The following is a 26,247-nucleotide window of genomic DNA, read 5'->3' as shown; positions in this document are numbered from 1 at the left end:
ATAAAATATACTACGGATGTGCTATTTTATTTTTCAATCTATAAAACGTTTTCCTGTACTTTCAGCCGTTTATGAAGAAGTTGCAACAATTGCAAGACTGCCATTGGATATGTTACCCAAGACACCAACAACGGATAGAACTGGATACATTATCTCAGCTTTTAGGGTACTTCCAGGAGAAGATCGAGAGAAACTGGAGCGCAACTGGCTGACCTGGACAGGAGCAAGACACTTGTACAAGAGCCTTCCGAAGAATCTTGGGCTCCGGAGGATCACGTTCCACAAGAGGAAGCTTCCGGAACGGGGAATCACGTACGTCTTGTTATGTGAGTGTGCAGATTTGATGAGCTACGTTACCGAAGCTTGTGTATACGTAGACCAATTAAGAGCCAGGTGTTGTGGTTACATCGCTTTCTTTAGAGTGGTAGAGGTGTTTTGAAGACTTAGGCCTTAAGTGAATTTTGTGTTGCAGCTGTGATTTCCTAAGTGCCATTCTTCCGCTGTGAACCTCAGATTCATATTTGTATTTCACAGCTTGTTATAATTTTCTACTTTGTATGTTTCTATCCAAGGAATAATGGTATAATTTTATCCTAAAACAGTAATGCCATCTATTTTAATTGGAAGTTTTCTATGTATCTACTATTATTGTATAATTCCAATCCCAAAATCTCCCCATTCTGAGGAAGCGATGCTTGAAACAAATATTTTTTTGTGTTAACGAAATAATATTATATGTTTGACAGTGACGTATGAAAAAGAACGTTGACAAAATTAATTCATATCAGACAGAATGCATGGATCTTAGTTTTATAACTCGTGAGTTATACGAGTGAAAGTCAGATTGCATCATTCGAATATCTCAAAATATTTTACTCTACAACTTTTTCATTTAACAAATCAGAGAAATTTGTAACTTTAATAAAACAAAATCGATACTTTCGGTGATGTTTTCATAAAACAAATTTTAGACCAAATTATTTGAGCTGCACAACTGGCAAATAAAATATTCTTTCAAAATTTAAAGATCCTAAAAGGGGTTAAAATTCTGTTGTGTTTCCTGGTGTTGTCTCTGAGATGATCGTAGAAAAATAGGTAGTAGAAGAAATTTATACATAAATTAGAGTTTAAAGAAAGTATTAAATAACGAGGTAGATTCTGAAACTAACACTTGCACATGTTCAGGTCAAGCAACTAAAGAACTACGTATGTGATCAACGTGCTAACTTTGTAGTTAATCATGGTTCTGCTTTTAACGCTAAAAAGTAAATTCTGCAGTCAACTATTAGGCTATTTATTAAATTGTAAATTAAAATTGTGTAACTGATTATAAACCAGTAAGTTAAATGAACATCGTGGCCAATCAGATTTTACAATTAGCTGGTAGTGTTTCTATAATGATATTTCCTACCCTCATCCTGTATCGTTTGTTGACTCTATAATTGAAACGACTGAATTTTTACTAGGAAGTTGGCTTAACTATGCAGTCAACCAAAAACCATTTATTAAATCGGTGTTTAAAGGTAATTCAGTTCATTAAGAATATAAGATGCAGTTTTATAGATGTATTTTCTCGTGAACTTATTCCTGAAACTAAGATGTTTATCTGGTCTTGATTCTTACGTGCAAGCCGAATATCAGAATAACAAGTCGAAAAAGACAAATAACGCCATCTTGAGAAGCCAGGCATTCACAAATAGTGTAGGTTCTAGTCAGCATGTCACGTGCATACTTTTGTGAGGCGTGTTCTAGAGAGCCACCTTAGTAGCGATATTGACCATTCTCAACACGGTTCGTTTCTTATTGTGCTGGTTACTGATTAGAAACTGTACAGTGTAACATCAGTAGTAGCATTTCCCGCAATAACTAAATGGTTACTTTATAAGCCATTGGGGATTGTACTATAGCGCATTGCACATTTGTATTAATCAGTCTCTAGTATGACATAAATTACGAACTTTATTGGCACATATTTTATCCAGTTGGGGGTTACCTTGGATTTGCTAAATGAAAATGTCTTAATAAAAATAAAACTTTTTCACTGTATTAAGTTCTGCAAATTCTATGGGTGAACCATGGTATAGAGTAGGGGTGGGCAACTTATTTTTCATAGTGGCAACACCTGTAGCTAATGAAAACAACATTGGCCAGACTATTCAAAAAATAAATATATTGAAAGATGTTAGTTTAATCACAATAACTGAATTTCAACGAACCTTCAATGTGAAAATTGATGGAAGTTTTAATCAACAAGTTTGGTGAAATTTGGTTTAATATCTATACTTAATGAGCAGCTTAGCTCTGCCTCTAAATTTATGTCAGTAAGCCGAGATATGTATCTGGACTTGAGAAAATCTAGTGTAGAAAATGTTGACTCACACACCACTATGGATCCAAACATGGAAAATAATTTTTAAATTGCTATCTTTAAATTTGGAAGACTCTCATTTGTCAGAGTAGTGACTCACCTCTCTCTGATAGAACATTTTCGTTTACCTTTTATGTGTTATACACTTGGCAGGGTAAACATCTCGTCTTCAAATCCACACTTACTGAAATTACCTAACTCAAATTGAAATGGATCATGCAAAAATTCAAAGTTGTAAATTCGGAGAAATGTGATTTAAATTTTTGAAATATATTTTTGATCCAGTTTACATAGAGATCATATTTAGCATAAGAGAAATCATAGTCCTTATTATTTTCTAGAAAACTATTCAACTTTGCAAAATGTGTCAAATCATTCTTTTGTAATTGTTCCACAAGGAGGTTGAGCTTTAACTGAAATTCATGAATAGACTATGATTGTTCGCTTATTATTTTACCTCTTCCATGTAGCTTTGTATTCAAATTATTTAAGTGAGCCATTATGTCGTACAGAAAGTACAAATCACACTGTCATGACAAAGTTTCAATTTCAGGGAAATTTTCAATGTTACCTTTTTCAACAAGATACTGTTTTATTTGAGGAAATAAGGAAGTCAATCGTTTCAAGACTTTTCCTCTACTTAACCATCCTACATTTGCAAAATCATAAGATCATCAAAAGTACAGTCACTGCTTTTCTTCAAAGACTCAACAAACTGTCGATGGATGAGAGAGCTTCCACTTCTAATATAATTCACAATTTTTACAGCAATGTTCATCAAATGTATCAATTCATCACTTTTAAACATCTAAGTTTTCCTGATGCAAAATGCAATGGAAAGATGGCAGCGTGGACTTCACATTATTTTCAATTAAATGCTGCTTCAAAAGAGAAACAAATAATACTGTCGCCCCAATCATAGCGGGAGCACCGTCTGTTGTGACAAAAAGCAGTTTTTTAAAATCCAGATTGAATTTTTTTGGCATTTCAAGAAATTTTTCAAAGATGTTATTTCCACATGTTCGATCCCGTAATCCACAAATGCCAAACGTTTTTTCCCTCACTTGAAGATCTGAGTTACATATCGAACATATCAACTGTGTAATATCACTAACATCTGTTAACTCATCTAGTGCTAAAGAAAAATACAAACAGTCTTTTAGTTGTTCAAGCAACTGATTTTCTATGTCTTTCGCTAACTTTAGCATTCTGCATACAATTGTTTTTCGATTTAATTGGAAATTATTTACCTTTTGAAGAATATTATCTTTTATCTTTGAATCATAATTCTCCAAAAGAGTTTCAATGACCACAATCAATATTTCTTTTACTGGTTCAGCATCAGAAAATGATTTCCTTTTTTGAGCTATAATCCAAGCTATTTTATAGCTAGCTAACGTAATTAGTTCCATCGATGATAAAAATCTTTTTAGGCCTCCCTTTTGTTCATGAAGTTGTGCTTTCAGACGGCTAATTTCATTCATACGAATTTTGTTCTCAACTGGAAATTTTGCATCAGATTCGTTATGAATATTGTTAAAGTGTTGCTTAAGGTTGTATACTTTATTATTCCTAAAGACTTTACTACACAGAAGAAACAATGCCTTATTAGTTGCTTCAATCACTGTAAATTTCAACTCTCAACTTTCATTAAATTATTGTTTCACGTTTTTCCAGTCACGCGCCATTCTCTTTTCGGCAGTAATGCCAGAATCAGTTGAATTTCATTATTTTCTGAGTGTTCACCATCATCTGGATTGTTTCGTTTTCGAATTATCCACTTATCCATATTATGGGATTAAAGACAAAATATATTTAAACAAGTGAAAGATGCACAACAAAAATATGTTTGCAAGCGCATGCAAAACAACGCACACTTGATAACAAACATCTAAACCAGACTGACGTTACAAAATGGGCGGAGTCTGTGGTAGTGATGAAGCGCACGACATTAACGATGACGTGAGGCAGGGCAGTTGCTGATTGCCAAATTTGCGATAAAAAATAAATGATGGAAAAGGATGATTCCTAAACTCGAGCTGGCCACAATTGTGCTATCCACTGGCCAATGTGGCCAGTGGCCATGGAGTTAACCACCCCTGATACAGAGTGTTACTACTGTAGAATTAATTCTCAATTATCAACATATTTATCATTCAATCCCTCCAGCATCAAACAACCATAAGTAGCATGTTATGAAAATTAATGTGCAACTTAATAAATAAAAAAATACGCTTTACCTTAACACAAAAACATTTGAAACCAGTGAGATATGGATACATGATTCAGGAAGACAACTTACAGCCATATAGTGCCCCCCTAGTATACAGCGGTAAGTCTACGGATTTACAATTCTAAAATCAGGGGGTTTGAGTTCCCCTCAGCAGACATAGTGCGATGTAGCTTTTCTATAAGAAAACACACATACAATCGTTTATAATGTAGTTTCCATGTTATCCATCATGTTCATGTAAAAACTGTTCTTAGAAAAACTTTACGTATGTGTACACATAGGTAAAAAGGTATTTTCTCATGTTTCCTGAGACAATGCAAAACACATCAGTAATGCGACTGTATAAATTGATTTAATTTAACTAAGCTTATCCCTCTTAAAGCAAGCGAACAATAAGTAGTTTGTGTACAGGGATACGGCTAGTAGTTTTGTGCATTAGGTATAGAATATGTCCATAAAACTACATAGGTTTCGTGAATTTTCGAGTACATTTCTCCATTTTCATTAGCGTAATACGCACACATTTAAAAGCTCATAATTTTTGTTTATAAAGAGGAAACAGTGAATACAGTTTGTTTGTGTTTAAGCTACACATTGAGCTATCTATGTTAGTCCACCGCCAGTATTGAACCCCAAACTTTAGTGTCATACTTACTGCTGAGCTACCGGAAAGCCTAATAACAGTTCAATTTGCATGCTAAAGACAGTTTTAATGTAATGATCCAAGTTTAAATACTTATTACATAAAATTTATGTTAATAAAATATATAATTTATGTTAGCCACAGTGTTTCAGCGGTAAGGGTGAAGGCTTATAGAGCTAAAAACAGGGTTTCAGTACCAGTAGTAGGCACTTCACAGATAGCCCACTGTAAAGCTTTGCGCTTAACGACAACCCAAGCCTAAAAACAAAAATATATACAAGAGGCTGATTAACATAATTGAGTTTCTCGGTGGGTCAATGGTAAGTTTACAGATTAATAACACTAAACCTGGGGTTCGATTCTTCATTGTTGATAGAATGCATAGAGACCATTTTGTAGATTTGCGGTAAAAATAAATAATTGTGTAATATGCCATAATCTACAAATGTTTATTAAATAGTTATAACAGGACATGTTACTAATGATGTGTGAAAAAGTACAGTCACTAATTAATACGATGTCCCATTATTATTAATTATACTATGTTGGAAGCGGACAATATCACTTTTAATCCTAAAGTGAGTATATTCAGAACATAAATCAACAACACTTACAACACTACGTATATGTTAGTCAAGCATCCAGATCAAAATAGTTCTTTTGGGCGTGGAAGCGATGACTTTACACATACCTAGAGAACTAGTGCTAAAATATTAGTGTTCTAGTTCGGTTTTAAAGCCAATTAAATGAAGCCGGTAGTGTACTTCTTTTTTTAACAAACAACATGGCTGAGAGAAAAAACAACAACAATGTTAGTTTGAACCTGATATACTTAGCATTTCACGATCGTCTTACGTTACTGCATAAATATTTCTTATGTATCAAAAGCAAATGATAATAATAAATTGCCAACTTTATTCTACTTCAAAGGCCAGTATGTCTAAAACTCACCAAGTGGAGTTTAATCGTCTACTGTTCAAAGCACTTCCTCAACCTTACTAATGTGAAATATTTAACATACAAGTTAAGTACATAGAACTTTCAAGGCCGGAGAGGTGTTGAAATACTTGATACCAAACTTTTATTAACTTTTTTTTCTGTAACGCGAATATTCAAAGTTGAAGTCATATTTTGTTGAACGACTTTAAGTAAAAATATTAGAGATGTTATTTGTAATAACGTGTAGAAATTTAATATGTTTAAAAACTGTTTAACAAGAGAACTTCGAATGCTGCAGTGACTTTTTCGTTGTTTAACAGTTATTTAGGCTTAGCTTACCTGAACTTTTAACATTTCCATGCATAGATATATACATATATTTCAGGGCAATGCACAATGTGTACGTAAGTTGTTTGTAATATAAGCAGCAGAATAAATGCGGGGACCTTACCTGTGTTAATCGAATCATTGAGTTCAAAGTTCAAAAAGCGGTATTACCTGATAATTATACTCCAGTTTCTCTGATGCACCTCGCTACAGCTCAAAATCTGGAACATCGCCGATTCCATTGCCTATGGTTTGTGACATATACAGCACGTTAAGACTAACTGTTAGCATGGATTTAGGGTTCATCTGGTTAATTTAGAAGAATGATGTTTACAGGTGAAATTAACCCTCTTCATTTGTACCATTGATCTCTTAATTACATTTTCCCGGAGTCTCTGAAAGTTTATACATTACTATCGGACAGTGCCAATCAAATGCTTGACAGTCGTATAGAAACTATAGACATCAATACGTTTGCTGTACTACAATGAGTAGGAGTTATATATTTTTTCAAAATGCCAATCACTATGTTAGTCCAAATGTGCGGATGAATGAATTGGAGGTTTTAGGAAATTATATTCTACTTCTCTTTGGTTACCTTAAACAATGTTAATGTAGCAGATTATGATTAGGCTTACTTGCATATTCACAAATCACTTAAGCTTTTAAAGTTCTTCCTAATTTATAGTTATAGTATAACAAAATTAGGCCTATGGATTTTTTATACGACGTGAAATCAAAAAGTTCTTTCACTCTAAGTTGAAAATAATGTTATAATTTCCTACTTATAATATTCTGGTTGCACGTATCATACTCGTGTTACTAAGTTTTTGTTAAACATTCTACTAACCAGCATTCATGCATTAGTTAATTCTACAGTTCATTTTAAAATACATTATTTAGTTCACTACGCATAGTTCACTACTTTTGTTCTTTAACTCTTCTTAAGTTTAATTTTACATGTTTGCGTAATTAGTACTAGTGCGTCGTATTTTGATATTGTGTATCAATATAAGTTTATGTTGAAAATTTCTTCTACAATACAAGAATAATAACAACAAAAAAGAAAATACAGTATCATCTCTCCAGTTTAGTAGTTAACTAATTTTAAGCCACAAGTTTAGTTATAATTATTTTTCGAACATTTTCATTCTTTCCCATACGAGAGGCCTAAGAATTCAAGTTCAAGGCTAATTCTGATAACGTATTCCAACCTTTATGTGAATTCGAAAATCCCTTTTAAAACAGTCTACTGTTCCTATTTTGTAATCTCTCAGCTTTTTTTCTCTGCATATTTTATATTCTTAAACCCAGTTTTAGCATGTTATTTGAGTTCAAACTTGAATATGTCCAAGAGGGTAGAGTGGTGTAATAGTAAATTCTGGTTATCTGTAAATATCAAAGTAAACGTAGTTATATTGTGTTGTTTATAAATATGTACATATGTATATAAACTTTATGGTGGTTCTGTTTATCTTTCGTTACTGTGAACATGTTATTGTTTTTATTGACATTTTGCCTTCAACCATAACCTCAGCGGATCTTGTATATACTTTTTGTCTAAAATGTTACTTGCAACATTATATTTCAACTAACAGCGTCCATTCGTTTCAATGGTACCTCTATATGTGAGTTTGAAAATGTGAATTTTGCAGTTTCTTCTGTTTGCTTTAAAGCAAATATATTTTGTATTTTTCAGAACACACCATCATCAAATGTGCTATATTTTAAAGCTATTTTTGTTGTTGTTAATTAGTACTGTATTTCTTGTTGATGCCTTACATTTAAGTAGCTACATATTGAGTACTATGCAGATTTGAAATGGAAAGGCGTCGAAGTCTATACATAGAAATTAATGCAATTTTATTAATCTATACGTGTGTGAACATAGTACAAGTTGTTCGTCAGTGTTCAGTACGTAATTAACTAAAGTAGAACTTACACAAATGTAAGTTACATATATAGGTTCAATGGGACTGTTAATGGTTTTATTGCATTAACGTGTCAAAGCACCTGTTAGCAAATGAATACCAAAAGTAATAAAACCTGATATTATATCGTGTACATTGGTAATTACAATATATTGGTGGTGATATATGTAAATATAGCTTTGAATATCCAGATATATGATATTATTCGTGTTAAGTGTGATGCACCAGTTTTATTTTGTAAGAACTTGCAAGTTCATATATCTTCATCCTATTTCTAAATAACATAGTTTGATGTTTCTTAGTAATTATTTTTATTCCCGTATACATTTTTCGCAAAAATAGATACTTTTTATTTGTGTGTGTGAGTGTGTACTGCAGTATCATACTGTTTGTTTATTTCGTTATAACCTCAAACTTTCTTAGGTAGACGGAAGTTCAATGTTGTACTGTTTATAGTTGAAAAGATGTGGGCATCGACTACTTGAAGGAAATGTTTAGTGAACTACCTCCCTTCCAGTAGAAGATACGTTAACAAGATTGTATACATTGTAGTATTTCACTTTATGCTAGTTATAGGTGTTGTCTCGTTGATTACATATACGGCCATAAGCCACATATACTGAGTGCGCATGATCACGTAGTACAAAGATATTATATTAGTATCAGAGATATACAAAAGTAGGATTTCAAGCTTTAATCGATTACGTTATTTGCTCAGAAATGATATGTTTCTCTCTAGCTCTGAATAAGCGATTCCATGAAGCAAGGGTTAGCTGTTCCTACTCTTCTCAATAATAATAATTTCTTTTTGCTAAAACTCAAGACAAAACATCACAAAAAGACCACAACTCAATTCTACATTAATTTTCTAACTCGTACAACACAAATTTATGATGAGTAAAAATCACTTGAACGATCCTTTCGTTATTACCTGCAGGTCTACATAGTCAAAATCTCAGTTGAAACTGGTTTTGGAGCAAGAAAACTACAACACTCATTTTATACAGTTATTTAGGTAATGATGTTTGAAAGTAGTAGTTTCTAATCTGAGAATTCACGAATGAATAGAAGCCTGGAGTTTCTAACCGTATCACGTTAATAAGAGTTTATTACATATGAATACATATTACATTAAATATCTTTCTTTCTCTGTAGGATCAGTAAATTACTCAGATCTTTTGTTTCCGAGTAAACTTTATTTAGAGAAGGAAATAAAAACAAAAAACAGTAAACTGCACAAAACTGAGGTGTACCTTCTCTCCAGGCGACAAAGATCTGTCAGATTCAAATTTTAATATATACTAGTTTACTAAAAGCATTAAAGCGAAAAGATGAATAGTTTGTTTTTTATGCTTAGTTTAATTTTCTAACCACAAAGTGTACGCTCAGCCTTATAAGCTCTGGCAAACTTATGTGCCATCGACAACGAAACTGTTAAACATTTTATTGATTTCGTCAGATGTTGCTGTATAATACTTCTACAGTTTAGAGAAAAAAAAAAAGTGGATAAGTAACGTTTATCATATCAACATGAAGCATACGTATGCATACATACGTATGTATAGTTAATTACCACCCCACCCCCATTTGTAACCTTACTTTTGTATATTTTGTAACACAAGGTAAACTGATAGATATATGATGATGTTGTTACTCTGTTTTTAGAGATCAGGCATTATGTTACAAACGGAACTGTAAGTGTGGATTTTATTTAAATGGTACAAGAATATTTGTGTTCTATATAATGTAAACAAAGTGGAAAAAACAAACAAGCATCAAAGAATATCCAGAAAAGCCTTTGCAAAGTCTTAACTATATGATAAACGATTATTGAACATCTAAATAAAATTGTTGTTAATCCGATTTAGGCTGATTGTAAGTACTTTTGATTTCACCGAAGATAAACATTACAATATAGACGAACAGTCAGAAGATATCGAAACAATTGTTGAATTCAATTATTACTGTTTATACCTAAACCTACATTAAGTTTTACTGAAAGCTGTCAAAGCCTTTTCATACCTCAATCTTCTACTGCAACGAAAAACTGTATTGAAATAAAACATTGCTGTTACTTCGTTTAGCATACCCCTGGTAAGTTAAAATCATACTGACACGACGCCATTTTATACATCTCTCACATACTAATATGCCCACCCCCCCTTCTCGATGGTTCAACGACAAGCTTTTGAGCTTATATCGCCAAAAAGTTTTGCTCTTAACAACAAACAAAATGAATGTACTGGTATTTCTATTATTTTTCGTCCTAATAAATCACAACCTATCAATAATTAAAAAAAAACTTTATATTAAAGAAACAATATTAGGCAACATACTTTGACAAAATAAATTATTCACAACAGTCGTGTACTCTCTAAAATGATGTTTTGAAACCCAATATTACTAGCCAATCAGGCAAATCTGCCAATAAAGTTGCATAATATTACTTACGTAAAAGAAACTTTTTTATTAATTTGAAATGAAATAAATGTGTCGAGTTTTACGAATGAATTTTTCTTAATTCAAGGGTTAAGAATATGTAAAATGACAATGTATTCTTCGTATTGATAACATTTGCTACAGAAAATATGATATTAAAGCTTTTCTTCTTATACATTACTACATCCAAACAGGGGATATATATATATATATATATATAAAAAATGCCCAAAGTTTTAGGCTCTACAACTAGCTTCGAAGTAAACTGACAATGTGATTTTCTTTACAGCAATATCTCCACTTTTATTCAAAATAATTTCTGTATCTTTGCAAATTAATGTTTTGTTTGATTGTTTTAGAGCGAAGCTAAATTTTGCTATTTGCTGTGTCTGTTGTAGGGACTGAAACCATGAGTTATAGTGTCATAAGTTCATACTTACTACTATTCCATTAGGGAACTAAATCAAAGTCTAAAATATAAGTTAATTGAAATCATTGAATTATTAAGTAAAGTTTTATAAATACAATTTTGAGAAATATTTGTTACTGAACTTTCATAAATTATTTGCACAAGAACACCTAAAGAACAATATAAAATATTATATGACAAAAAAAGACTCACATTTTATTAAGATAAAACGTAAAGGGGAAATACAATAAAGAAAACAGTACAGTAGTTGTAAATATTCTTTTAAATCATCCAAAATTGCAAAGTGCTTAAGAACTTCAGGTTTGTACGATTTTGTCATTTTTATTTTAGTTGTTTTATGTTCATATATAAATATCTTTATTTGTTGCTAAGGTGATTATTTCAAATATTTTGTTATTATTAAGAAAAGAAAATTTAATCTCTGTGACAATCTCAAGAAATAACTTTATTGGAAATCTTTACATCTCTTTTTGTGATAACACAATTTTCAAAGTTGCTTTTTAATATAATTTTAAATCTGTTGCTTTATTTATTAATTTTTATATACTGTTTAGCTTTTAACATGTGGCTTAACTTTGTAGTTTTAGCCTGGAGAGTAATTCTTATGCTCTGAAATTAGCATCAAATAATTTATAAAATATTTAATGTACAAAAATTAATTTTAATGTTTCACAGATTAAGGTAAAATACTATATTTACTTACGGTATGGAATTAGAACAAACCGAATAATATTTTTTATCTGTTATATTAATACTACACCTGATCAGGACTGCCTGTTACATTCAATATTTTTTTGATCCTGATTTGATCCATTATTGCCTAGTGCAATAAAAGTTTACCTATTACGTTGATTCTACACCTGAACTTCTGATTTTATAATACCGCTTTATCACACTGTACATATATAATAGTTATTTTGTCTAGTTTCAAACATCTGAAAGTCATTTGTGAAATGTTAAATTATTACCATATGAACATTTAAAAACTGTTCATACTGACTTACTTCTAAATTAGTACTAGTTGATCTGTAGCAACCTATAATAATTATTATTCTATATCTGTTTTCTCATCTTTTAGAAACATATTAGCTGTGTTTGTTAAAAATGAATCAACTACAATTATGAGTATTAAATTTACATATTTGGAGGTAAAATGACATACAAAATGTAGTTAATAACCCCTTGAATTATTTATTTTCATCCATATTTCTTTAGGTACAACTTGAGCAGATGTGACAATACTTGAAAGAATACTTTCTTCCAAAAAACATTTTAAAGTGTTTTATTGTGTTTTTATTAACTAGTTTGTGCAATAATCCCCTGGTGGAAGATGTCCAAGTTTAGTCTCTTAAAATAACAAACACCTAAACAAAACAATTCTTCCAATAAAACAGCAACATAAAATTTAATATAACTTTCTGTCATATACAGTTTAAATAGCCTGTCAGTAACAGTGGCAGATTTATTACTATGCACAAAAGGTGCTTGCTAAGGACCTCCAATTTAAGGGGACCCTTGATTATTTTTTTATTATTGTTAATTTTAATGTTTTCATTTATTACACTATACCATAACTCTCTAACTTAAGATAAATGGCTTATCATTGATTGAAGCATCTTAGTACTAAATTTAACATAACATAATGTTTTAGGATAACAAGTAACCTATTGGTAGATCTAGGTGTCCCATCCTTTAAACTAAACTAAAAACATTAAATAAAACAAAAACCTCAAAACCAGTCTTTATCGTTCATATAGTTATCAAGCATTCTCTTAAATTCACTTAAATTTACTGTCTTCAGATCACCCAAAGGTAAACCATTCCAATGACCAACCACCCTGTTAAAAAAACCGAAATGTCTCAGCTGAAGGTGAATCTTATCCTGCCATAATTTATTCTTGTTTCCCCTAGTCTTACCTAGTTTTAAACACCTCAGTAAGATTCCTTCTAACACTGTTTTTCAAGAGAAAACAATTTTCAGAGATCTTAATCTCTCCTCATATTATAACTCCTTCATTCCAGGCACCATTCTTGACGCCCTCTTCTGAATCATTTTCAACAATTGAATTTTCTGCCTAAGGTAAGGAACCCAAGATTAAATGTGGCCTATCCAGTGACCTATATAATGAATTTTTAACCTTCTTAGACTTGTATTCAATATGTTTATAGATTAAACCTAAAATACTGTTTACCCTACCATGAATAACAGCACACTGCTTGAAGAGTTAAAGAAACTGGCTAATCATTATACTGAAATCCCTTTATTTCTTGACACTGTTATGATCATTCCCATCCAAATTATAGTTATAATACAACACATGCATTATCTTGCATTTATTATAATTAAAACCAATCTGCCATTTATTTGCCCAACTCACTAAATGGTCTAAATCCTTTTGTACAGCAGCAGCACCCTCTTTAAAGCTAGCAACACCCAAGAACTTAATATCATCAACAACTTTAAGTAATTTATTGGCTATTTCTTTATTTATGTTATTGATGCAAATTATGAAGAGTTCTTAATTAAAATTCTTAGTTCCTAAGAATGATCCACTTATGACATTAATCCAGTTTGACTGAACTCCGTTTATAACAACCCACTGGTTTTTCATACTGCCTCTCTTCTATTCAGTTAAATAACTTTTCTCACCATTACACTTAACATGCTCACACTTTCATCCATGGTTGTATCCAGAGCTTTAGATAATAGTCCCTTTTCGTCAAATTCCATTCAGGCTGGTTAAGTAACTTTAGAACACAATTTGACAAGACAAACCATTCTTCTGTAACTTGTTATTACAGTACAGTCTGAGATGATTTACCTTAAAATCATCCCTAGAGGTGTTAATTACCACACCTTTTTCCTTCCAGATAGGAGGGCTCAATCACTTCAGAATGTTCTTTGATAAGAGAAATTATTTTCCTTTACTCTGTTATTGCAAAATAATCTGTAATAATTTAACTTTAGAAATTGTCACTATACGCTCTTTGTGACTAAGCTCTCAATCACCAGTCTAGATATATCTAATAATCTCTCTAACTAAATAACTAATTTCTTACTTGGTCTATAATTTTGATTCGGGTATTAAAAATACGAAGTAACCACAGCGCAATAATAAAACAATTGCCAGTTCACAACAGTTCAACTACACAATACATGATTTGTAAACAAATTTTCCAACAATAACTAAATTGAACACTCTCATCATATTTATTTTGAAATAATCGTGTATTAATCAACTTATAATCCTCTGGCACTTGTCCATTATTTAAGGTTTTACAGAAAAACAGAAGCAAGTGGTTCAAATATCCAATATTTAACTTCTTTCAAACCCTTTGGGAAATATTATTTGGCCCAAGAGCCTTATTATTTTATAAACTTCCCAACTGTTTCTAAAAAACTCAGAATTAATATGATCATTTAGTTGGATCTTGTTTTTATCTATCAGCTGTTAAAAATGAAGAATATTCCTTCCTTTATCATCCCTTAAAGGCCCTACCTCAATTCTAACAAGGCCTGGTATGGCCAGGTGGTTAAGGTACTCGACTCGTAGTCCGAGGGACGAAGGTTTGAATCCCCGTCACACCAAACATGCTCGCCCTTTCAGCCGTGGGAGCATTATAATGTAACGGTCAATCACATTATTCGTTGGTGAAAGAGTAACTCAAGAGTTGGCGATGGGTGGTGATGACTAGCTGCCTTCCCTCTAGTCTTACACTGCAAAATTGGGGACGGCTAGCGCAGATAGCCCTCGTGTAGCTTTGCGCGAAATTCAAACCAAACCTCATTTGAGAAAACAACCAATGAAGAACTAGAAGATGGTAGTGAATCTTGGGAGGATCAAAGAAATACGTCTCAACTAGCAGTAATGATCCAGTCCAAAATTAAACCGAAATTGAAAAATATTTAAGCTCAATTATTAACTTCTCATAGGATATTGTTTTAAGACGAGGCATAATTACCAACAAAGTTATTGACTATTACGTAATACGTAAACCTGAAATTACTTAAAACTTGAGGGAATTAAGATGCGAGTATTAAAATTTTAACAGAAGTTATTTTAAAAGTTTCCAAGAACAAACACTTTTTGTTTGTTTGTTTGTTTTGGAATTTCGCACAAAGCTACTCGAGGGCTATCTGTGCTAGCCGTCCCTAATTTAGCAGTGTAAGACTAGAGGGAAGGCAGCTAGTCATCACCACCCACCGCCAACTCTTGGGCTACTCTTTTACCAACGAATAGTGGGATTGACAGTCAGATTATAACGCCCCCACGGCTGGGAGGGCGAGCATGTTTAGCGCGACGCGGGCGCGAACCCGCGACACTCGGATTACGAGTCGCACGCCTTACGCGCTAGGCCATGCCGGGCCACAAACACTTTTATCGTCTGAAATTGAATGGTGAAAAGGAAAAACGCGACTACATTTGCAAACTATTTCCAAATAAGAAAGTGAACCGTGCAAGTAAATTGATTATAGGCTTTTATGACTGGAAAAACACAAACAGCAAACTCATTGAACATAAAATATCTAAAGGTAACATATCTGCTACGTGCAAATTTTCGAGGTGTTGTACTAATTTCGGTCGTAATGACTGAAACGACAGAAGAAATGGATAGTGAACAAAGATATTGGCGTGAAGTTTGAAACACGTGGTATTTACTGTAACATTGTCTAAATTAGGATTTAGTGGCTAAAACGAAAGGTTAAATTCAAACAGGAAATGTAATTATTTAAGTTGTCTTTAATATCTAACATAATTCGATGAATAATGAAAACAACAACAAGAAGAAAAAACATTTGGAACTGAATAATAATCGGAGTCAAAGACTAAACAAAATATTTGTTAGTCAAACTTCTGATGGGTTCATAAAATTAATGGCAAATCATTTTCAGTTTAAATTCACAAACAAAACTAAAAGTGTGTAACGAATTTTCAGGTTTTTTAAATGTTCGATTTATAGTTAAAAATGTACATAACTTATACTGTTAAATTTGTATTGTGAAATCTCGGCCAATCCACTAAAGTTGTAGAAGATTCTCACACTGTCCACAATTTTGAGGGAACAGTGCTCAATATATTGCAGATATTAAATATAGGCATAGAAAATGTAGAGGACAAACATACAATAATTCTTCAAATATGGCTGGAAAATATTTAACACTTCAAGCATCAATTGAAAAGCAACTAGCATCATCCTTATTTATATCTTATGCTACCATTTGTTAAATCTATTCAGCAATTATACAGCAGAATTATCGTACGAAGCGGTATTATTGTTCATTTCGTGCGAACTTTATTTGTATCTTTTTCTGCTTTCACATAAAAATGGAAAATTCTTACGGACTACATAGGAAAGAATACATTATCAAAAAGAAAGCATGCGAGACCAAATGGTCCACAAAAGGAGGCGCATTTATACTCTTAAAAATAATTTTTGTGATATCAAAGAAGATCTTTTGAGAATTATTGAAACTTTTGTGCAAAAAGAAAACAAACTATAATAGAAGCTACATCTTTAATTAAAAATTTTGACGATTTTGAAACAAAACTGATGAATTCATGTTCGTCCAAAGTATTACAACGAGTGTTTGCGGTAAATCTGTCATTACATGACCTAACATTGAATATTTTGAAGAGAGAAACGCTATTAAAACCATTAAAGATTTCATCTTTGAATTAAGAGATGATTTTGAATCAATTAAAAGTGAAGCTAATAGTTTATCCACCATGGTGACAAAATATTTTTGAAGAAGGCAAAAACCACAACAAATAAACAGAAAGAAATCAACTAAATACTTGGTCATTTCAGTGTCTTATGAAATTTTAAACCATACACAAATCTTAATACCTATGAAGAAGTGAGATATAGGTAAGAAATGTGCTACTAAAGGAGGGTTTCCGTTACAAACATAAAATGATTAATTATACTTGTGTATGTGTGTATTGTAAATCCAAAAATTTACTGCTGTTCCAACGGAGGACAGTTATACTTATTTTCTTAGTTTTTCTGTGGTACTTTGTACATTCGTACCCATGATGTAAAGCTTAAAATTATCAAATATATGAAGGTTATTGTTTGCTTAACAAACTAAATTTGTTTTTATTATGGATTATTTTAAATTTTAAAATACTCATGTTATTTCCTCTACTTCTTTGGAATATACTTTACAAGCCTACTCACTAAAGAGTCTAATGTAGAGGTAATAATATAATTAATAATTTTGAAGATCTTATTTTCTATCTATAGATGGATCTCAATTTTGTTCAAAACAAAGAAACATTGTTTTTATCATAAAAGCATTCGGTTTGATTATGCACCTTTTATGAAATTTGTTTTGACAACATACAAGTAACACTTATTTTCCTAAAAATAAAATAGGAAAATGATCAAAATGAAGTGTGGAAGAGAACACCTGTTTAAAATTTTGACATTATAACATCATTCGCTATATACAATCCTCCAAGAAAGTATTTCCATATTTATAAAGATTTTTATTTTCTAGAAATTTTGGATGTATTTTGCAACTAGTTCACAAGATGGCACTCATGCAATATGCTATTTATAAATACCATGTTTAAGTTCCTTAAGCAATAAATTATAGTGACTGTACACTAAGGTACACGTTTTACAAAACTGCGGAACCTAAAAACATTGAATCTCACGGTTCAAATTAACTGCTATTATAATTTTAGGTCGAAAATACGTATTTTTGTATTTTAAAGAGCCTCCCATTTATGGATCCCCTACTGGTACAGCGGTAGGTCTACGGATTTACAACGATAAAATTAGGTGTTCGCTTCCCCTCGTTGGGCTCAGGATATAGTCTGATGTGGCTTTGCCATAAAAAACACACACACACATTCCCCATTTATGCTCGGATATTCGAGCAATACTACACGAGAGCTATCTGCACTAGTGGCCTCTTATTCTTAAGTGATATACTAGAGGGTAAATTAAATAGTTGACAGTATTCATCGCTAATTCTTGTGCTACTCTGATCGAGTAGTGGGATTTGACCATCATCCGCGGTTCTGAAATCCGGAGCGAAATTTTATGAGAACAGGACAAGAACAACGGAGTCTTGGTTTCACAGTCTAGCAAATTATCACTGGACCACTTCCGGCCTCATATTTACAGAACATAGTCATAATATTTGTATTTTCAGTTACAAATCACGATAATACTGAAACTTTATATTCGACAAGTCAGACTTGTACTGTTTATGGCCCAATTATGTCGTTTTCTTTTCAGAAGAAAATTTAAACATCATCAATAGAAAATATTTGTGATTGTATTATATTCCACATATTTATCATTCAAATTTCGTCATGGACTCTGTGATCAAACCCAGATTTTAGGCTCGTAATCATATGGTTCTTGGATTTGTCATAACTGGCCAGGTGGGTTAAGACGTTCGATTCGTAATCCGAAGGTCGCGGGTTTGAATTCCCGTCGCACCAAACATGATTGCCCTTTCAATCGTGGTGGCGTTATAATGTGACGGCCAATCCCGCTATTCGTTGGTAAAAGAGTAGCCCAAGAGTTGGCGGTGGGTGGTGATGACTAGCTGCTTTCCCTCTAGTCTTACACTGCACAATTTGGGACGGCTAGCGCAGATAGCCCTCGTGTAGCTTTGCGCGAAATTCCAAAAAACAAACAAACATTATCACAACTACTAAGCTTCATGCAAGACCTAATGTGATTTTGCAGTTTCAGCGAAATTGTACGTATAATTTATAAATATTGCATACGTAGTTTATAAATACCACTAATATTTGAAAATTGACAAGTTGTATGAGAAATATAGTTGTGCGGTTTATTAACTTTATAATTTCCTCTCCATTTTATTAAAACACAACCTAGATTAATAAATTGTTGTGTGGATTTACAAGTTATCATGTACATGTAAATCATGGTTTGGACTGAGTGCACATCAAAGGTTCAGTGATTTGTACTAAGTTGACGCCGAAGAAAAATGTTATTACTTTTCAAAATTAGCCCTCGAGTAACTTTGTGCGAAATGCAATAACAACAACACGTAGTTTAATGAAACAACGTAAATTTATAAATTGTCGTTCGTATTTCATAAATTGACGTGCACATTTAACAAACAGACTGTACAAAACGTCGCTACAACTAGGGTTAAACAAAAAGAATTTAATAAATTTTCTAAAGAAGTAAAACGTATATTTTATCATTTACAAAAATAAATAGATAAATTAGCAAAACCTTGTCTGGCCAGGACTAGGAGTGGGTACAAATATTAATAAACTATGTAATATAAATGTCAATTCATTACTTTCAATAAATATCAAAAGAATTAGTTCTTTGCTGGCACAGCGGTAAGTCTACGGATTTATAACGCTAAAATTAGGGGGTTCGATTCCTTTTGTTGGATTCAGGAGATAGCCCGATGTGGCTTTACTATAACAAACACACACACACACACTGAAAGGAATTAGGAAAAAAGAACGAGAAGAATAAAAGCCTAATTTACCATAGAATAACACAATGTCTTTAAACCATTGGCCTGGCATGGCCAAGCGCGTAAGGCGTGCGACTCGTAATCCGAGGGTCGCGGATTCGTGCCCGCGTCGCGCTAAACATGCTCGCCCTCCCAGCCGTGGGGGTGTATAATGTGACGGTCAATCCCACTATTCGTTGGGAAAAGAGTAGCCCAAGAGTTGGCGGTGGGTGGTGATGACTAGCTGCCTTCCCTCTAGTCTTACACTGCTAAATTAGGGACGGCTAGCACAGATAGCCCTCGAGTATCTTTGTGCGAAATTCCAAAACAAACAAAACAATTTAAACCATTTGTTAATATTTCTTAATTCACCACAGAATAACATAATGCCTTTAAACCATTTCTTAATATGAAAACAATATTTAGCAATAATGTTTTATAACTATATCTCGTGAACTAATTTGTTTTCAGGATCAATGAAATTTTTTTATTTATTGAGTTGACCACAAGATTAGATCGCACGCTTTTAAATATTATCCCAAATGTACGTGGTATTTTGCAACAATATCTCTACATCACTTGTGTCAGTTTGATAATACATACATACCCAAAATCAACGTGTTCTAGTTAGAAGGTGAGTTTCTGCTTTAATATAAGTACAAATTCATATTTATACTAAACAACAATAGAAAATAAAACATATGGACTGTAAACAAAAACCATAACAAAATAAAAGTAGAATTCACAATCTCACGAAGCGATTTGATAAAACAGAGAAAATTATAAATTGCCACAAACTTATTTAATACGGTAGGAAATCTATTTCTCACAGGAAAATATTTTTCGCCACATAAAAGATACGTAAAAGGCCAACATTTAAAATATATTTCCATTTATGCATAGAACAACAGATACTGTGACCTCAAAAGATAACTTTCGATTTTAGCAAACAAATTCAATATCTGGTTTGCCTTAATTAAATTTTTACAGTAACAGAATTTTTTTTTATATTTTAATTTTTAAAAAGTTAATTTTGGTATTTATGGCATGGCTAATAAGATTATAGGCTGCTCTCCCTAATATTGATTTTTCTTGTTTGTTTTTGAATTTCGCGCAAAGCTGCACGAGGGCTATCTGCATTAGCCGTCCCTATTTTAACAGTGTAAAACTTGAGGGAGAGCAGGTACTCATCACCACCCACCGCCAACTTTTAGGGCTACTCTTTTACCAACGAATAGTGGGATTGACCGTAACATTATAACAACTCCACGGCTGAAAGGGCGAACACATTTGGTGCGATGGGGATTCGAACTCGCGACCCTCAGATTATGGGTCAAACGCCTTAACCGCCTGGCCATGCCGGGTCGACCCTAATATTGAACTGTTATCCAATCAACAAACCATACCACCCGCCATTCACGCTGAGGTGTTGACTGTTACATTAATAATGCATACACACATCCTGAAGTGCGAGGAATATTTTGTGATATCGTCAGCTCTGAAATTCAAAGCTTTACCATAGAACCAACTCATGTCAAAGTTAATTCTACTAATCAAGATTATAAAGCATTTTTGACATGTGGACAGTCTTTATTTACTAAAAAAAAAGCTAAGATAACTGCCAAGAATGAATATAATAATAGAGTACACATTGTTCAAACGCCCTGTTATTTACTAAAGATACTTAGGACTGAAATACATATATACACACATACATACGCTAAACGTTCACTGCTCTTAGCCCGGTTTGACCAAGTGGTTTGAGCGTACGACTCGTCATTCGAGGCTCGTGAGTTCGAATCTCTCTCACACCAAACATTCTCGCCATTTCAGCTATGGGGGAGTTATAAGTTTGGTCAATCCCACTATTCGTTGGTAAACGAGTATCCCAAGAGTTATCGGTGGGTGGTAATTATTAGTTGCCTTCCCTCGAGTCTTACACTGCTAAATTAGGGGCAGCTTGCGCAGATAGCCCTCGTGTAGTTTTGCAATAAATTCAAAAACAAACATTCAAACAAAATCACCACACTTAGAGCACAGGTTTCTTTTTTTCGTGGCCTTATTCATATCTTTGATGTTATTGTTTTCACATTTACAGGACATGTTTCTTTGCTATGTTTATGGAGTGTTATATGAAATAATAACCCTGTCAATACAAAGTTGATCAATTTTTTTTTAAGTTGATGTTCAAGTTACGGTCAAAAGGGATCGCTGTAGTTTATATTAACGTAAGCAATAGGTATGGTGAAATTTCTCTAAATCATCGTCAAATAGAAATAGCTGTAATTGTGTGTATATTCTGCCAAGCTGTTTCATTATAATTATTTTTGGGTTAACTATTTATATGGTAGGGATAACCATTGATGGAAATAGTATGTCTTACCAGTAATTTGAAGGCAAACGTGAGCTAGAAATTATATTTTATATTTATATAAAGTATATTCAAATTTAGTCTTTGCTTGTGCTGGATTAAATATTCCTTCTTTACACAAGTGTAAATTGTTTAACTACATGTTAGTTCTGCAATAGACCGTCATGGCATTTTTGTTTTTAAACATCCTTGTTTTGTATTAATTTATTTTAAAATAATTTAGAGAAAGGCCATATGATGTCTGGGGTACCTGATAGAGTTATTGTAAAAACTCGTTTTAGCCCTAAAAGTTTTACATCCTTACGAAGTAAGGTATATTCAAATATGATATTCATAATATATTACTATATTTGTGAAAGCTGTTGCTTTTAAAGTGATATGTATTACAATTTCAAATAGCCTAAAACTGAGTTAAGCCATAATTCAGAGTTAGATGATAAATAAATATCGATATCTATCTTGTCCCCCACTCGCACAGCGGTAAGTCTACGGATTTACAACTCTAAAATTAGGGGTTCCATTTTTCTCGGTGGACTCAGCAGATAGCCCAATATGGCTTTGCTATAAGAAAACACACACACCAATATGTATCCAATTTATGACACTTGCCAACAAGATTGAAACACACTTTTCTTTTTTAGTGAAATATATTTTAATATACAGATAATAATACAATTTACAATTTATAAGAATCATTTTATAATTGTTTAAGCAACTTGGGTATTTCCATTTTAGTATTTAGTTACTGTATGTCACACAACACTGGAACAATTGGATCACCAGATCATTTCATAAATTTAAAAATAACACCTTCAGGTCATAATGCTTTATTAATATAAAAATATTTTATAAAATTAATTATCACCTGGATTTTATTAGCCATTTTAATGAAGAAGTAATAAAATATATTACAGCCTTTCATCATTATCAGTAATTGTGCTATTTTCATATATAACTCATTTAACAGATTTATTATTAATATTATTATTGCTAGTATGTCTTGCCTTTATATTATTATTGTCTTAACACCATTCTTGTATTTTTGAAAAAAATTTGTGTTTGGCAACTTCTTTAACACCTGAGAATTTATTAGATTATATCTTAAACATATTTTCACTCAGTTCTCTTAATCGCAGGTAATACTTTGTAGACATAGGAGTTTAATTATTTATTTATTTTAAACACCTGGTGTTATGCAAGGTTTGTTTATCAACTTAGTTTGTTTTGGTGATAATGTTTAAACTAGTACACATTTGTTAATAGTATCAATAGAAGTAGTAATATTTAGTTAATTGTTCATCCAAACTCAGAAAATGATTTACAATTTTATTAAAATCTGATAAATCTTTTCTAAACAATTATTAACATATCTCAAATCTCAACTTGTATATGTCAGTACATTTTAGTTTATATCATCTATCTTTACTAATATAAATATAAGTAGATGATCTGATACATTATATATAACAGTTTCAGAAATGATTTTACTAATAAAATCAGTAGTGTAAAAATTACCCCTTAAGGTTTATGTTTTTTATTGGTTTTGTTATAAGAGACATGAATTCATTTGTAAATATTGTATTAATATAATTATTAGTATACTGATTTATTTCATGTTTTAGTAAATCCGTGTTGATATTTCTCCATACTTTTGCCATATTTAAGTACCTAAACATTCTATACATTGGTTACTAAGATAACTTATATTTGAAGTTTTTATTTTCAACACTCTCACTCGCTTCATTTTGTTCCAATATGTAGATAAGTAGAGCATTCCAGGTTTTATCCATTTTTAATAACATTTATGGGTTGCTCAAGGTAACTGAAATCAAACCTGATATCGTATCTGAATATTCCATAGTATTCAAGATTAGTTGGAATGTTGAAGAACATTCATTATATAAATAATTCATGCTACCACTTTTTATTTCTGGAATACTTTTTATTGTATCTTACAACTTGTCCTGGCATGTGTGTTCAAAGATTGTCTTGGGCTTTCTTCTAGTCCAGATGTTACAATTTTCAGTTGATTCCAGCAGTCTTAATGATATATAGACCAGCTCAATTATGAAATCACAGCTGACTATGATGAAGTAGTAGAAGCCATAGAGGAATTTAAAGACAGTATCATTGAGTTTGCTGCAAAAAACCTTCATGTCAACTAATATAGAGATCATTATCAAGAAATTCTTGAAATAGTCTTTACCATTTTTGTGGCATCTCTTCTCATGGAGTGTGATTTATAGCACCTGGAGCACTTCATCATGCAAGATGTGTGACAAAGGCATTATAGGCCTTTACGATCTGGACATGTATGTGACAGTTTAAGCTCAATTGTGACAAGAAAAGAGGACTCTGTAATATCTGCATATTTATAGTTAGAGTGTGTCCTAGGGTATGGTTCTTTGCTCATTATGCCATTCTTGGTCCTCAATGTCTTGTTAAGAATAGAAAAGTGAATTCTGATCTTTCAAACCCTGCCTGTTAATAATAATGCAAAGGGATTAACAATGGTATAAAAATGATATAAAATAATAACATACTTTAAATAAATCTTTTATAGTACATACAAAATTTTTTATATCCTCTAGTACATATGGTATTGGGCAATTACAGTTTAGAACTTCAACCTTATCGAGCAACCTCTAAATGTGGTCCAAAATGGATGAGGCTTGACATGTAATGTATATTTTTGTATACTTGAACAATATTTGGAAGTGGAAGCTTTAGAATTTTTAAAATAAAATTTTAACCTGTGTTAAGAACCACCATATTGGTTATGATGTCTATATATCATACCAAACATATATCTATAACTAAATTATTCAGTTTCTATTTAAAGCTATTCATAAATTCATAATTATATATTAATATGAATTTCATTTTTCTGAGAAAATGTAACACCTTTATAATCATAGTGTTCACACCACCAGCATTTGCAAGAAAGTCACCATGTTTAAAGGTATAATTAGAGATATCATTATTATAAAATAGATCATTATTAAGCTTATATTAAGATGGATAATTAAAAGATCTTTAGCTGCTTTGATACAACTCAAGTAAATGATTAATTTGTACAATACTTATTTGGTGAAATAGTAAACTTTATATCTGGTTCCTAATACTCTTATCAAATTAATATACAAGACAGGTTATCATCAATAAACCAATAAAGATGTTATTTTAACACAACTTTTCATCTAATTCATCATCTTCAGTGTTAGAAAAGGAAATATAAAATTAATTCAATTTCTATAATGATAATTTTCTTTTTGACCTGGGTACTCAGTGAACTATTGAAATTTCAATTCCTTTTACATGGTTTAGTACACTGAATACATTACTAAGTTGTGTTAATAAGAATGTTTATAATGGTTTTGTTTTTAAATGGTAAAACCTGTGCAAAGAGTTAAATTTTCATTTATGTAAACCTATTGACACTTGAAAACCCTATGCTGTTTGCCTTTTTTTTTTTCTTTTTAGAGATATAGCAGTATTTCTATTATATACTTTTAAAAACATGATTGTAATGTGCAGCTTACCAAATCTAGGTTGGGACAATTTCTGTGCAGCATCATTATCCTCCAAGTGTAACATCGGACTTAAAAATCATTGCCACAATTACATGCATGTTTTTATGCTTCCCACTATGGGAAACATTAGAATATTTTAGTGAATTATTTTTGCCATACAGTTAAAGGCAATCAAGTGCTCTAGTTGTAGGATTGATCTTTTTTCTATTAAAAGCATATTTTTCTTTTATACGTCTTTCTCAAAGATGTTAAAATTTTCAATAGCATTTATATAATTGGATTTCAACTTATCATAACTCTTACATATAATTCCCTGACATTTTAAAATTTCATCAACATTTGCTTATAATAAAATTAATATACTAGAAACCACAAAGATGTCACATTTTATTTTCTGTTATTAGTTAACTACAAAACAACAACAAACATCTAAATTATTTTTCTTGTCGTTATTTGTAGAATTAAAATATGTTCTTTTATTTTTCTATGCTCTTTTCAGTTTGGATTAGTTTGGTGTGATATATGATAAATCTCTTTATAAAGATATTATAGTGAAAAGATTGGAA

General features: G+C 31.8%; 1 protein-coding gene across 3 annotated transcripts in view; it reads left to right on the top strand.

Moving 5' to 3' along the window:
- Positions 1 to 10,558, top strand: part of LOC143238344 (uncharacterized) — a 38,459-nt gene extending 27,901 nt beyond the window's left edge. For 2 of the 3 annotated variants that reach the window (XM_076478496.1, XM_076478494.1), the window contains one exon: positions 66 to 10,558. In XM_076478496.1, the coding sequence (XP_076334611.1) occupies positions 66 to 439 (374 nt within the window). In that variant the 3' untranslated portion in view covers positions 440 to 10,558. The remainder of the gene's footprint in view (positions 1 to 65) is intronic. The other variant, XM_076478495.1, reaches the window with a different exon arrangement.
- The last annotated feature ends 15,689 nt before the right edge of the window (positions 10,559 to 26,247 follow it).

The sequence above is a fragment of the Tachypleus tridentatus genome, chromosome 13 (assembly GCF_004210375.1).
Source record: "Tachypleus tridentatus isolate NWPU-2018 chromosome 13, ASM421037v1, whole genome shotgun sequence".
NCBI classification, from domain to species: Eukaryota; Metazoa; Arthropoda; class Merostomata; order Xiphosura; family Limulidae; genus Tachypleus; species Tachypleus tridentatus.
The sequence above is the reverse complement of the archived record's forward strand: the minus strand, read 5'-3'. Positions and strand labels throughout refer to the sequence as shown.